General features: G+C 41.3%; 2 protein-coding genes across 2 annotated transcripts; both read left to right on the forward strand.

Moving 5' to 3' along the window:
* The first annotated feature begins 6,357 nt into the window (after positions 1-6,357).
* Positions 6,358-7,320, forward strand: LOC135887046 (olfactory receptor 6E1-like). The gene has a single exon (XM_065414826.1). It carries the CDS (start codon positions 6,358-6,360, stop codon positions 7,318-7,320), a length of 963 nt encoding a protein of 320 aa, XP_065270898.1.
* Positions 7,321-13,408: 6,088 nt separating this feature from the next.
* LOC135886983 (olfactory receptor 6M1-like) lies at positions 13,409-14,362 on the forward strand. The gene has a single exon (XM_065414759.1). It carries the CDS (start codon positions 13,409-13,411, stop codon positions 14,360-14,362), a length of 954 nt encoding a protein of 317 aa, XP_065270831.1.
* Positions 14,363-15,398: the final 1,036 nt, after the last annotated feature.

Genomic DNA, 15,398 nt, shown 5'->3' on the forward strand with positions numbered 1-15,398 from the left:
GCTCTAATTTTCACATTGTTTTTCTGTTTCACCCGTAGTAATAAGTACTGTGAGGAAAAAATATTTTCACACACTTGAAATCTAGAACACAAATAATTAATCCTCAAAAAAACAGGGAGGTGCTGAAATGAAAGCACCAATTCTCTCATGTATCAGGGTCATGTTGAATTCTAATCCTGTCCTCCAAAGTACTTGCAACACCTCCCAACTTGGTGCCATCTACAAATTATATAGACGCACTTTCTACTGCATTATATCCACCTCTTTGCTAACATGTAGTGGCCAGAACCGGACACAGTACTCCAGCTGAGGCCTCACCAGTGCATGTAGAGTGGGACAATTGCCCCCAGTTTCTTACCTACGGCTCTCCCATTATTACGCCCCAGAATGCTATTATCCTTTCTAACAACTGCATCACATTATTGACTCATATCCAGTTTGTGATTCAGTATTAGCCCCAGATACTTTTCAGCACTTCTACCCCCTAGCCAGTCACCAGGGCCGGCTCCAGGCACCAGCATAGCAACCAGGTGCCTGGGGCGGCAAATGAAGAGGGGGGCGGCACATCCGGCCGTTCGGCGGCAATTCGACGGCAGGGCTGTCACTCCCTCTCGGAGCGAAGGACCTTCCGCCGAATTGCCGCCGATCGCGGCTTTTGTGTGTGTGTGTGTGTGCTTGGGGCGGCAAAAACGCTAGAGCCGGCCCTGCCAGTCACCCCCCATTTTGGAGTTCTGCATTTGATATTTCCTTCCTCAATGAAGTATTTTTCATTTCTCTTTATTGAATTTCATCTTGTTGAATTCAGTCCAATTTTCTAATTTGCCAAGGTTGTTTTGAATTCTAACCCTGTCCTCCAAAGTACTTGCAACACATCGCGGCTTGGTGTCATCAGCAAATGTTATAGACATACTTTCTACTCCATTATGCAAGTCATCAGTGAAAATAATGCACTGTACCAGACCCAGGGCTCACCCCCTGGAGGCCCCACTAGATACTCCCTCCGAGTTTGTCAGCAAACCACTGATCACTACTCTTTGGATATGGTCATTCAACCAGTTGTGCACCCAGCTTAGGGTAATTTTACCTAGACCCCATTTCCCGAGTTTGCTTATGAGAATGTCATGTGGAGCTGTGTCAAAAACCTTACTACAATCTAGATAGATCCTGTCTACTGCTTCTCCTCTATCTACAGGGCCACTAAACCTCTCAGAGAAGGAAATTAAGTTTGTTTGACAAGACTTATTCTTGATAAATCCATGCTGGCTATTCTGTATTTCACTAGTGTCATCTCGGTGTTGGCACATTGACTGTTTAACAAGTTGTTCCAATATCTTTCCAGGTATTGAAGTGAGGCTGACTGGTGCACAATACTCTGGGTTCACTACATTCCCTTTTTAAAAAAAGTAACTTATTATAGTCAGGGCCGGATTAACCTTTTGTGGGCCCGACACCAAACATATTTGTGGGCTCCCATAGAGGCAATGGAGCATGGCGCGGGGAGGTCAGTCCGCAGAGCAAGGGGCCAGCCAGGGGCAATGGGGCATGGCATGGCAGGGGCAGCCTGCTCTGACAATGCGAGGGCACTATTTACAAACCGGCAAGTGCCAGATACACAGTGGCCTGCCCAGCCCTGTGCTGCCAGCATGCCCCTTTCCCTTGGGGGGCTGGCCTATGCCATGCCACACAGCCCCACCCCCTGCCCAACACCCTCCCAACTCCCTATGTCCAGAGCCCCCGCAGCCCCACTATGCCCAGCGCCCCCCACCCCCTGACCCCTCCAAAAATGCACAGCGCCCTGCACAACACCACGCCTGCCCAGTGCCCCCCACAGAACTCCCACTCCCTAGTGCCCCAACACACACAGATCTTCCCCGCCCCCTCATAGCCCAGCACCCGCCCAGGCCCCTAAGAGACCCACTCCCCCATGCCCTGCCTCCCAGCCACACTCACTGGCCCTCTGGGAGGCGACTGTGTCTGCTGGGCTGAGCCGGCAGCGCAGCCAGGGCTGGTCCCAGGGCCAGGAATCGCTCCGGCCCATCGGGAATGGCGCGATCAGTCAGGCCTGGGCCTGCCCTGGCCAGGCTCCCTCAAGACACGCTTGCCTGGAGAGCCCCAGCCAAGCCCTCCCTCCCCCACACTGTCATCCCCCCCGCCACCAGCTGAGACTGGCCAGGCTTCTGCACCAGTCCCAGGTGGCTCAGCTCCAGGGAGACAGGTGGGACCCCACAGGTGGTGGGAAGCAGAGACTGCCCAGAGCCAGAGGTGCACTGGGATCCGGCCAGTGGGCAGAGAGAAGCAGGGGTGTGGGGCCAGGCGGTGGAGACGAGCCCTTGGCCAGCAGGCAGGCAGAGAGGAGGAAGTGGTGGGCGGGGGAGCCAGCGGGGTCTCGGGGCTCAGTGCAAGCGGAGCAGGCCAGGGCCCCTTCTGAGTATGGGCCTGGCTCCATGGAGCCACTGGCGCCATTGTAAGCCCGGCACTGAATTGACAGTCGCCCTTCTCCAGTTCTCTGGGAGACTGCACCGAACTGCCTGAGTCTTTTTGTGTATCTTTGGATAAAAATCTGTTCTCTGTTCTTGACCTCTAAAATACTACTGTTAGCAGTCTGCTATTGGAACAATATTGTAACTTTCCATAGGATTTGCTAAAGGGAATGTCATTCTGTCCCATCTCAATATCAAGTGATTCTCATTGAAAAATGGCACAACACACATGCAGATGCTCAGAAGTAGAAGTGGGTGACCTTTTGTGGCTGAAACTATTTTTGGGCTCAAATGCACATTTAGCAACACATACAGGTTTTGCAAATTCATGTTGGTTTCACTGAAGGGTATTAGCCATGTGTTTAAAAAAAATCAACATGTCTCATTGCAGCATTTCCCACAGGAAATGTCTCTGTTTTTCAGTGCAAAGCCACCTTTGTGTTCAAAATTCCATTGCTTTGATTTGAAAAATAGAAAACATTTTACAGGCTCAATATTAAAAGCTATGCATTTCAATTTTGTCGTTTGACCCAAAATAAATGTGTGGGGTTTTTTATCATTTGCATTCACCAAACTTTTTTTTCCCATTAGTTTCTGGTTGAACCAAAAATTAATTTTTTTTTCAGTTACCAGCTAACTGCAAAAAACATTATTCACACAATTACACTCCCAAATAAACACTACTTTCCCATTCCACCTACAATCTGTTTATTTTAGAACATGATCAATAGAAGGGTTTTTAAAAGGGGTAAAGAACTTCATGCATGCTTAAGAGTAATATATTTCAGTTTCCTTTCACAGCATGATTCCAATCTCTGATGGAAATAATCATGAAAAAATGAAAAGTTGTTAAATTCAAAGAAGTTGAACTAATCCCCCAGTTCTCCCTTGACAATTTATAGTGGGATTATCAATGATTCATAAGGGATTTGAGCACCTAACTCCCATTGAAAGATTATGTGAGCTCTGCATCTAACTGCCTTAGTCATCTTAAAAATCTTAGCCATAAAGATGACCATTTTTGTGTTCAATCTTGTCATCCATCTCAGGTTGTCCTAGGAGATTTCTTGCTTCTGGTAATTTTCTTTTGGTGTTGTCAGTCCTCAGATGAAATCATCACACTTTCAAAATTTATTTATAGAGTGGGTGAAGGCAAAGATTTTCTCCAGATGCACAGAGAAGGAGAGATTCTGAGAGAGCAACAGAGACAGAGAAACAGAGATTTTCAGAGAAAGATGTTTTCTGTTTCTTTTCTAAATGACATCATCCATTGCTCAGCCAGTCTGGAAAGGTAAAGATATGAAACTATGGTATGGTTATGCCTATGCTGTTCCATGGTTCATAAATGCATAGATTAGAAGGCTAGAAGGGAGCACTGTCATCATCCAGGCTGGTCTCCTTTTTAACACAGGCCATAGAAATTCCCACTAAAAATTCCCAGAGACTCCACCATAACTCTCGATAAGTTGCTCCAAGTGTTAATTATCCACCCTCTTAAACATGCACATCTTATTTCCAGAGTGAATTTGTCTTGTTCCAACTTCCATCCAATGGATCACATTATGCATTTCTCTGCTACATGGAAGAGCCCACTTGCGTCCCAAATTGGTATGTTAGACTCTAACCAAGTCACCCCTTAAACGTCTCTTGGTTAAGCTAAATAGATTGAGCTTCTTCAGTCCACAGGGCTTGTTCAAGTGGGTCTTTAGCTACCACATTAGTTATGTCACTGCTGTAGAAAAGGTGTACAAATGAAAAATTCAGGAAGGTAGGTGTAGTGCTGGAGCAATAGAATATAGTAACGAAGCTCAATCTATTTAGATTATTTAAGAAAAGTGACATACATGACTTTATCATAGCATACAAGTGCCTACGTAGGGAAAACATTTCTGATAGTAGAAGACTCTTTAACCTATCAGAAAAAGTATCCAGAGATTTGAAGCTGAGGATAGACAAATTCAAACGAGAAGAATGGTGCACATTTTTAAGGGTCAGAATTATTAACTATTGGGACAATTTACCTGGAGATGTGGTGGATATTCCATCACATGAAGACTTTAAATTGAGTTTGAATATCTTTCTAAAAGATATTCTCTACTTCAACCACAAGTTGTAGGCTTAATTGAGAAATTACTAGATACAATTTAATGGTTTGTGATGCTGAGAGCAAATTAGATCTTTTTTGGCAACTAATTGGTCGTTTGCTCTGAGGGTGGTCACATGAAAAGCAATTGGGTGATACGTGAGGGATTGACCTTTTTATTATAATCTGACGCAAAGAAAATAAAGTTTCCAGAATATATTTGGGGCCATCAAAAGCTTCAAAGTTTCTGTGCTCAAATGTAGTCGTTGTATTAAATAGGCTTATTGTTATCATTGATAAATATTTTACTCTTTATAGTAAATATAATGGGGTTGTGAATATTTTTTATTTGATTAAGGGTTCGCCCACTTTGAAAGGTTGACAAATATTGCTTCAGGTCAAGCATAAGTGTGGAGCTTGGACTATGTTAACTTGAAATTGCATTGTGTGAGGTGTATTATAGAATTGACTGAGAAGACTGAGAGGTCATGGTGAATAATCAGTTGAACATGAGCTCCAAGTTCGGTCCTGTGGCCAAACAGCTGAATGCCGGCTTTGGGTATAAACACAGGGGAGTCCTGAGAAGGAGAAGAGAGGTTGTTTTTCCTTTGTATTTATCACTGGCGCAACCGCTGTGGAATATTTGTGTCTAGTTTTGGAGTGCACAGTTGAAGAAGGATGTTGATAAATTGGGGAGGTTGAGAGATGAGTCTCAAGAATGATTAAAGATTTGGAAAACATTCCTTAGAGTGTTATATTCAAGGAGTACAATAAACTCAGCTTAAGAAAGAAGTAACTTGATCACAGTCTGTAAGTACCTACATGAAGAACAAATATTTCAGCATAGCAGGAAAAGGTATAACAAGGTCAAATGACTGGAAGTCAAAGCTAGAAAAATTCAGACTACAAAAAAGGTGCACATTTTTGAATAGTGAGGGGGAATTAACCATCTGAACAATTTACAATTCTCCAACACTGGTAGTTTTTAAATGAAGATTAGGTGTTTTTCTAACAGATAGGCTCTACTTCAAAATGCATTATTTTGGGATGTTCAACAGCTGGAGTTATATATGTTGTCAGACTAGATGATCAGAGAGGTTCCTTCGGGCCCTGGAATCTATGATGGAGTATGTTGTAAAAAAAAAAGTCCCAAAAGAATCTATGCTGCTGAATGCTCAGACTCACAGAGATTTGGACTCCTGGATGGCTTATTCTTTTTTTCATTTATTTAAAGGGTCATCGGTTGTCTCCAGAGGACAGGGGGAGCTGGATCAAAGAGGTCATTCAGGGACCTGGACTCTGATCAGGAAGGGAATCGCTGCCAGACTCTGATAAAATCCGACTTCACTAGCAGCGTGAAACTAGAAGGTGACCGAATTCTTTGTCTATATTTATGTTTGGTCATGTTAAATACAAGATTACTGGTTTTTCAAACACAGAACTCGGGCACAGTTTGTTGGTGGGTTTTAACACAACCTGCAGGACCATTGAAATAGAATTATGAAAAAAACCTGCACCTTTTATTTATCTGAAAGCATCAGTAGAGGAAGTTTAGAGGTGTAAAAGGGCTGTAGTACCAAACTTGAGATGCTGGTGTTGAATAAGGGTGTTCCCAGGGAGAAGCAGGTCATGGCAACAAGTTAGGAGATTAACGGAGGAGATACTAGGTAAAATACTATGTCATATGATATGGACATAGATTAGAAGATAACAAGGTTCCATCTGGCTTTAATATCAATGACTCTGTGAAAATGCCTTTTATTTTCACTGTTACTCTTTCTACAGCCAAGGCTGATGTCGGACATGAAGGAAAGAAATGAAACGGCTGTGTCTGAGTTCATCCTACTGGGATTTTCCAGCCTTGGTGAGAAACTAAAGACTTTCCTCTTCCTGGTTCTTCTCCTCACCTACCTGATCACAATAACGGGTAACGTGGTCATCATTTTCATAGTGTGGGTGGATCGCCATCTCCACTCTCCCATGTACTTTTTCATCGCCAATTTGTCCTTCTTCGAAACGTGGTTCACCTCGGTCACAAGCCCTAAAATGATACTGAACTTCGTCTCAATCAACCAAAACATTTCATTCCATGGCTGCATGGCCCAGTCATACTTCTGTTTCGCCTTGGGTGGTACAGAGTTCTGCCTCCTAGTGGTCATGCCCTTTGATCGCTTTGTTGCCATCTGCTGCCCTTTGCAATACGCCACCATCATGAAGCAGAGACTCTGTGTGCAACTAGTTCTTGGTTCATGGGTGGGAAGTTTCACAGTTATAAGTTTACAGATGGTCCTGATTTTGAAGCTGAGATTCTGTGGGCCAAATGTGATCAACCATTTCTTCTGTGACAATTCTCCCCTCTTCCAACTCTCCTGCACTGACACCAGTGGGGTTAGAAGGGTGGATTCCATTCTGATCTCAACTGTAGTCCTGAGTTCATTATGTTTAACCATGTTGTCTTATGGAAGCATCTTCTTCTCTATTCTGCGAATCCCAACAGCCACAGGCAGACAGAAAGCATTTTCAACCTGTGGTTCCCATCTCACAGCTTTGGCAATTGCCTATGGAAGCTGCATTGTTTTGTATGCCAGGCCTTCAGGAAGTTTCTCCTTGGATGTCAACAAAGGGGTGGCTCTGCTGAACACCGTACTGTACCCTTTCCTCAACCACTTTATCTACAGCCTCAGAAACAAGACTGTGAAACTTGCCCTGAGAGAAACCTTTAGTTGGAGCACAACAAAGTTGTTCCCCAATCTATAATGTGTTTCTGGATAGACAGAAGCAAAGCAACCAAAAGATAATGAATGGGCATGAGTCAATCTGCTAATGTTTAACCCAATTATGTGTAATGATCCTTTCTCCATCTGTTGTTTTATGAATAAATGGTCAGTGCATTTTATTTTTCATGGAAATAATTAGAATAATTAAATCTTTCTACAGAGTGCTAAACTGTCAGAAAATTGAGATCAATGTGCCGTTATCCACAGAGCAAACACATCACAGATAGTAGCAGGGCGAGCTTCCTTCAAGTCACACCACTTTGAACAGGACTCAGGTATCACATATGCAATACTCCAGCTATGGCCTCACCAGTGCTGAGTAGAGTGAGGGCAATTAACTGCTCGGTTTTACCTACAAGACTCCTATTGTTACACCTTAGAATGATATTAACCTTTTTCTCAGCTGCCTTGCATTGTTAACTCATACTGAATTTGTGAACTGCTATAATCCCCAGACCATTTTCAGCAGTACCTAGCATTTTATACTTCTCATTTTGTAGGTGTGCATTCAGTTTTTCTTTACTAAGTGCAGAACCTTGTAATTGTCTTTCTTGAATTTCAGACCAATCCTCTGCCAAAGTCATTTTGAATTCTCATCCTGTCTTCCAAAGTGCTTGGAACCCGTCACAGCTTGGCGACATCTGCAAATTTGATAAACACTCTGTGATCAAAGTTATTAATTAAAATAATGACTAGTACCAGACAGAGGACTGACACCTAGATAGGACCTCCCCATTTCACAGTGAACCATTAGATGGTTTAAACACAACAAATCCTGTATCTTGGCAGGGGGTTAGACTGGATCACCCTTGCTGGCCATTATCACCCTATGAGTCTGTGATTGATAACTACTCTTTCGTATGGTTTTCCAACCAGTTGAGCACCCACCTGATAGTAATTTCATCTAAATCACATTTCTGTAGTTTTCTTCTGAGAATGTAATGTGGGACTATGACAAAAGCATTATTAAAAACTAATATAATAATGTCCCCCATTCATTAGGCCAGTCACCTACTCAAGGATGGAAATTAGGTTGGTTTGGCCTGATTTGTTCTTGACAAATCCATTCTGGCCATGCCTTATAACTGTGTTATTCTCTAGGTGCTTACGCATCAGTTGTTTAATAATTTATTTCCAGTAGCTTTCCAGGTACTGAAGTTAGGCTGCCTGATGTAGAATTCCTTGCTCCCATTTCTTCCCCGTTTTAAAGATGGTTTCTATGGCTGCCCTTCTCCAAGTGGGACATTGCAGAATCAGGCATCCAGATCTCTATAGTGGCTTGGAAAGTGTTAGCAATAGTGCAGATGGGGCCTAATAGACATACCTGAGCTTTCTATTCTCAGAGAAAAGCTATAGAATCTTCCTAGATTAGAATTCGGTGTGTGTAATGAATGTTCAGGTAAGCATGCCTCATAGTGAAACTCCAACCCCACAGGAAACTCAAATAATTGTTATGACAATAAAATCAGTTGTCTTGACTGGTGTTGCCTGTCTCTGGATGGAAGTCTAGTCTCTTTTTTCTTCCTTGATCTTGACGTCTAAGATTACACTGTTAGCAGTTTCCTATTAGAAGAATATTCTAAACTGCCCATTTGATTTGGTAAAAGGAATTTCATTTTGGCCCATCTCAATATCAAGAAATTCACACACAAGCCTGGTGTAATACATACAGATGCTCATAAATTGAGGTGGGTGAACTTTTTTGGCTGAAACATTCTTTGGTCTAAAATTCTGATTCAGCAACACTAAAATTTTACAAATTCATGTTAGTTTCACTGAAATGGGTCAGCAACATTAAAAAAAAAATCAAAATATTTCACTGCAACATTTTCCAGGAGTTGTGTTTCAGTTTTTCAGTGCAAGCAACATTCTTGTCTTAAAATTTCCTTTACTTTAAAAAAAAACCATAGAAAATATTTGAATATGCCCAAGACTGAAACGATATATTTCAGTTTTGTCATTTGACCCAAAATAAATTTGTGGTGTTTTTTTTTTTTTTACTTTTTAATTCACCAATTTATTTAAATTAATTTTTGGTCCAACCTAAATCAACATTTATTTTTTCAATTGCCAGCCACATATGAAGTTGTTAAACAGAGCTATGCTCACAAATACTCACTGATTTGCCATTCCATTTACAATCTGTCTATTTTAGAACATAAATCAATAGAGGTGTTTGCAAAAGAGGTAATGAATTTTGTGAATATTTAAGAGTAACATTTGTCTGTTACCTTTCACAGCATAATTCCAAACTTTGATGGAAAAATCATGAAAAAAACATTAAAATTTGAGAAATTCAAAAAAGCTGAATTAATCACTGAGTTCTGCCCTACCAGTTTATGATAGGATTTCAATGTTTCCTAAGGGATTTGCACACCTAAATCCCATGGAAAGATCATGGGAGTACTGCATCTAACTCCCTTAGTCTTTTGAAAAATCTTAGCCTTAAAGATGACCATTTCTGTGTTCAATTTGATCATTCATCTCAGATTGTCCTAGGAGATTTCTTGCCTCTTGTAATTTCCCATTGGTGTTGCCAGGTCTCCAAGGAAATCATAGCATTTTCAAAACCTTATTTACAGAGTGTGTGAAGGCAAAGTTTTTTTCACCAGATGAACTCAGCAGGAAAGATGCTGAGAAAGCAACGGAGAGAGAACGTCAGAGAAAGTGATGCGGTTTCTGTTTCATTTCTAAATGATAGCATCCAATGTTCAGCAAGTCTGAAAAGATGAAGATATAAAATTATGGTGTCTATAGCTATGCTTTAATGTTCCATGGCTCAGAAATGCATAGATCAGATGGCCAGAAGGGACCCTTGTGATCATCTGGGCTGGCCTCCTCTCTAACACCGGCCCTGGAACTTCACAGAAAAAAATTCCTAGAGCAGATCTTTTAGGAAAAAAAATATCCAATCTTGATATAAAAATGGTCAGTGATGGAGACTCCACCACAGCCCTCGGTAAGTAATTCCAATTGTTAATTATCCTCACTTTTAAAAAATTATACTTTTATTTCCAGTCCCAAATTCTTCTAGCTTCAACTTCTGGCCAAGGAGCTTGTAATACCTGTCTCTGCTAAAGGGAAGAGCCCATTTGCTCCCCCTGTACCTTTGGCTGTAACCGAGTCACCCCTTCAACTTCTCCTTTTTAAACTAGAGAGACTGAGCTCCTTGAGTCTATCACTAGAAGGGGTGTCTCAGTGATCTTTAGCTACTGCTTTTGCCTTGTCACTGCTGTAGAAAAGGGGAATAAGGGAAGGATTTAGCAAGGTGGAGCTATAGAATACAGTAGTGAAGTTCAATCTATTTATGTTATTGTAGAGAAGGTTCAGAGATGACTTGATCATGATTTAGAAGTGCCTACATGGGGAAGAGATTTCTGACAGTTGAGGACTCTTTAGCCTAGCAGAAAAAAGTATCCAATGGTTTGAAGCTGAAGAAAAACAAATTCAAACAAGAAGTAAGGAGCACATTTTTAAGGATGAGAGTCATTAACTATTGAGACAATTTACCTAGAGATATAGTGGATATTCTGTTATTTGTAGTCTTTGTGTTGAGTTTGGAGGTCTTTCTGAAAGATATCCCCTACTTCATCCACAAGTTGTGGGCTTAATGGAGAAATTACTAGATAAACTCCTATGATTTATGTGATGGCCGAGAGCAGATTAGATCTGTGTTTCTAAACAGATGGGTGTTGTTTCTGGGAGCTTTGGCATTAAAGCAATGAGGGGGGGGAGGAGAGGCATTGAATTTTTTATTACAATCCTGACAAATCAAATTTCTAGAACAAACTTGGGGTGGTAAAAACCTTCAAAGTTTCTGAGATCGAATATAGTACTTGTATTCGGTAGGGTTATCACTGTTAACATTGATAGCAGTTTTACTCTTTATAGTAAATGTAATGGGATTGTGAACATTTTTACTTTGATTCATGATTCACCAACATTAAAAGCCTGAAAAACACTGCTACAGGTCACTCATGGGTGTGGAGAAGGGACAATGTTCACTTGCAATTGCATTGCATGAGATATTGTTATTGGATGTCTTAAGCAAACTTCACTCTGAAAAAGACTCAGGGGTCACAGTAAATAATCAGCCGAACAGGAGCTCCCAGTTCAGTGATGTGGCCAAAAAAGTCGAATGCCGTCCTTGGGTGTGAAAACAGGAATATTGAGAAGGAGAAGGGGGGTGTTTTTCCTTTCCATTTGGTGCTGGTGCAGCTGCTGCTGGAATCCTGTATCCAGTTCTGGGGTCCACAGTTGGAGAAGGATGCTGATAAATTGGTGAGGGTTCAGAGATGAACCACGAAAACGATTAAAGCTTTGGAAAACATTACTGATTGTGATAGACTGAAGGAGCTCAATATAATTATCTTAACAAAGAGAACTTTAAAAGGTAACTTGCTCACAGTCAATAAGTACCTACGTGGGGAGCAAATATTTCAGTCTAGCAGAAAAAATGTAGAACAAGACCAAACGACAGAAAGTGAAGGCTAGAAAAAATTCAAATTGGAACTAAGGTGCACCTTTTTTAACAGTGAGGGGAATTAACCATTTGAACAACTCACCAAGTGTGGTGGTGGATTTTCCATCACTGGCAATATTTAAATCAAGACGGGATTTTTCCTAAAAGATAGGATCTCGTTAAAAGGAATAGTTTTGAGGAAATTCAATGGCAGGAGTTATACAGGCGATGAGACTAGATGAACTCAGTGGTCCCTTCCAGCGGAGGAATCTATAATGGAATTATGTTGCAAAACAATGACCAAAAAGAACATATGCTTCTGGGTGCTCAGTGACACAGCGGCTTGGACGCCTGGATGCCATGCTCTTCTTTTCACTGTTAGCTTTTTTGACTGCCGCTGCACAAAGATGGCAAAGTTCGCAAACGAGTCAAGATTATACAAGATAGTTACGTCGAAAGCAGAGTTACAATAGGATCCGACAAAACCGGGTGATTGGGAAACAAAATGGCTGATGAAATTCAGTGTTGAGAAATGCAAAGTAATGTATATGAGAAAACATAATCACAACTTTACATGCAAGATGATAGGGTCTAAATTAGTTATCACTCAAAAAAGAGATCTTGGAGTCATTGTGGATAGTTCTCTGAAAACATCTACTCAGTGTGCAGCAGTAGTCAAAAAAGCGAAAAGAATGTTTGGAATCATTACCAAAAGGATAGATAATAAGATTGCAAATAACATAATGCGACTATACAAATACATCTTTTCTGCGATGGGGCGACCAGAACTGCCCATAGGGCTCTAGGAGTGGGCATATTATGTATTAGAAATGGAAAAGGTACAGAGAAGGGTAACAAAAATAATTAGGGGTATGGAACAGCTTCCTTATGAGGAGAGATTAAAAAGACTGAGACTCTTCAGCTTGGAAAAGAGATGACTATGGGGGGATATGAGAGAGGTCGAGAAAGTCATGACTGGTGTGGAGACAGTGAATAGGGAAGTGTTATTTACCTCTTCGTGGAACGCAAGAACCAGGGGTCACCTGATGAAATTAATAGGAATCCAGTTTAAAACAAAAAAAAGGAAGTATTTCCTCACACAACACACAGTCATCCTGTGGAACTCGTTCCCAGGGGATGTTGTGAAGGCCAAAAGTATAACTGGGTTCAAAAAAGGTTTAGATAAATTCCTGGAGGATAGGTCGATCAAGGGCTATTAACCAAGACGGTCAGGGACGCAATCCCATGCTCTGTGTGTCTGAGCCTCTGATGGCCAGATGTTGGGAGTGAATGACAGGGTATGGATCACCCATTAAGTGCCCTGTTTTGTTCATTCCCTGTGAAGCACCTGGCTTTAGCCACTGTCAGAAGACAGGATATTGGGCTAGATGGACAATTGGTTTGACCCAGTATGGTTGTTCTTATGACAACAAATTATGGGATTAATGGAGGAGTTATTAGGTAAAATCATATGTCATATATTATGTACAAAGTGGGGCTAGAAGATCACAAGGGTTCCATCCGGCTTTAAAATCTATGAATACACGAAAATGCCATTCACTTATTTTCATATTTACTCTTTCTACAGACAACCCTGAAGTCAGACATGGAGGAAAGAAATGAAACGGCTGTGTCTGAGTTCATCCTACTGGGATTTTCCAGCCTTGGTGAGAAACTGAAGATTTTTCTGTTCCTGATTCTTCTCCTCACCTACCTGATCACAGTGACGGGCAACGTGGTCATCATTTTCATAGTGTGGGTGGATCATCGACTCCACTCTCCCATGTACTTTTTCATCGCCAATTTGTCCTTCTTGGAAATCTGGTTCACCTCCGTCACAAGCCCTAAAATGATGCTGACCTTTCTCTCAGTCAGCAAAACCATTTCATTGAATGGCTGCATGGCCCAGACCTTCTTCTATTTCACTCTTGGGGCTACGGAGTTCACCCTTTTAGTGGTCATGTCCTTTGATCGCTATGTTGCCATCTGCCGCCCTTTGCAATATGCCACCATCATGAATCAGAGACTCTGCATTCAGCTAGTCCTTGTTTCATGGGTGGGAAGTTTCACAGTTATAAGTGTACGGATGGTCCTGATTTCAAAGCTGAGATTCTGTGGGCCAAATGTGATCAACCATTTCTTTTGTGACAACACACCCCTTTTCCTACTGTCCTGCACTGACACCAGTGGGATTAGGAGGGCAGACTCCATTTTGAGCACAACTGTAGTGCTGAGTTCATTATGCTTGATAATGTTGTCGTATGTGAGCATCTTCTTCTCTATTCTGCGAATCCCAACAGTCACAGGCAAACAGAAAGCTTTTGCTACCTGTGGGTCCCATCTCACAGCTTTGGCTGTCATCTATGGAAGCTGCATTGTTTTGTACGCCAGGCCTTCAGGAAGTTTCTCCTTGGATGTCAACAAAGGGGTGGCTCTGCTGAACACCGTACTGTACCCTTTCCTCAACCCCTTTATCTACAGCCTCAGAAACAAGACTGTGAAGCTCGCTCTGACAGAAGCCTTTGGTCAGAGAACAGCAAAGTTGTTCCCCAATCTGTGAAATGCTTCTGGATAGCTACAAGTAAAGCAACAAAATGATAATGAGAAGGCATGAGTCAATCTGTTAATTAATTAATTAATTTAGTACAATTCTGTGTAATAGTCCTTTCTCCATCTGTATTTTTCATAAATAAACATTTAGTCAATTCTAATTTTCATGGAAACAATTAAAATAATTTTACATTTCTTGAAAGTGTTAAACTGTCAGACATTTGAGATCAATGTACAACTATCCACAGAACAAATGCGGCATTGACAGTAGCAGAACAAAGTCCAAGACTAGCACAGCAATCCTCTGAAACTGATTTTTCTTCCTAACAAGGTTCAGGATAGTAAGCAGAAAAGCTGAGCTTTTCATATGAGCTAAGGGTTTTACGTGCTCAAATTCCAATGAATCTCAATGTAGTTGTGTAACTTAAGACTAAATTTTCAAAAGAATTTAGGCACCTAAAAAGCAAGTATATATCTAGTGGGATTTTCAGAAGTGCCTGGGCACCAAACTACCATTGATTCCCAGTAGACATCTATCTACTAATCAATTATTTTTCCACTGAACATCTCTATGGGATGGAAAATAGAACTTCAACCGGTAGTTCTGCGCTGGGCACAATACTTGTGGTTGAATTACAATTATGTCATTTTGAAAGTCATCCAGTCTTTTTATAACGTCCAAGAGTTGGAGAATTTTCTACATTGTTATGCTAGCTGTGATACTTGTGGTATCTGATCTAACTTCTCCTTGTTATGGTAGGTTCAATTCTCTTTCTCCTATTCTAGGAACATAAGAGCAGCATCCAACAATTGGTGAAAAAGCATGAATCAGTCTCCCAATGTTAAGTTAAATTCTTTGACATTACAATCTTTTCTCCACTCAGATTCTTTCTATTGACTGTTCTGTAAAACATAGCCAAGAAATGAACCAGAATCTGTCTATCTCTATAACGTTCTGTCAATCTGGTAGGGTAAGTAGATTTCAGGCTTTTATAAATTCCTGTCTCTTAGTCCATAGCTTTAGAGCCAGTCAAGCTCTATTGTTG

The sequence above is a fragment of the Emys orbicularis genome, chromosome 12 (assembly GCF_028017835.1).
Source record: "Emys orbicularis isolate rEmyOrb1 chromosome 12, rEmyOrb1.hap1, whole genome shotgun sequence".
NCBI classification, from domain to species: Eukaryota; Metazoa; Chordata; order Testudines; family Emydidae; genus Emys; species Emys orbicularis.

Bases quoted from the DNA above. Each gene is read 5' to 3' on its own strand.
- LOC135887046 (XM_065414826.1), top strand. From the start codon at position 6,358: ATGTCGGACATGAAGGAAAGAAATGAAACGGCTGTGTCTGAGTTCATC.
- LOC135886983 (XM_065414759.1), top strand. From the start codon at position 13,409: ATGGAGGAAAGAAATGAAACGGCTGTGTCTGAGTTCATCCTACTGGGA.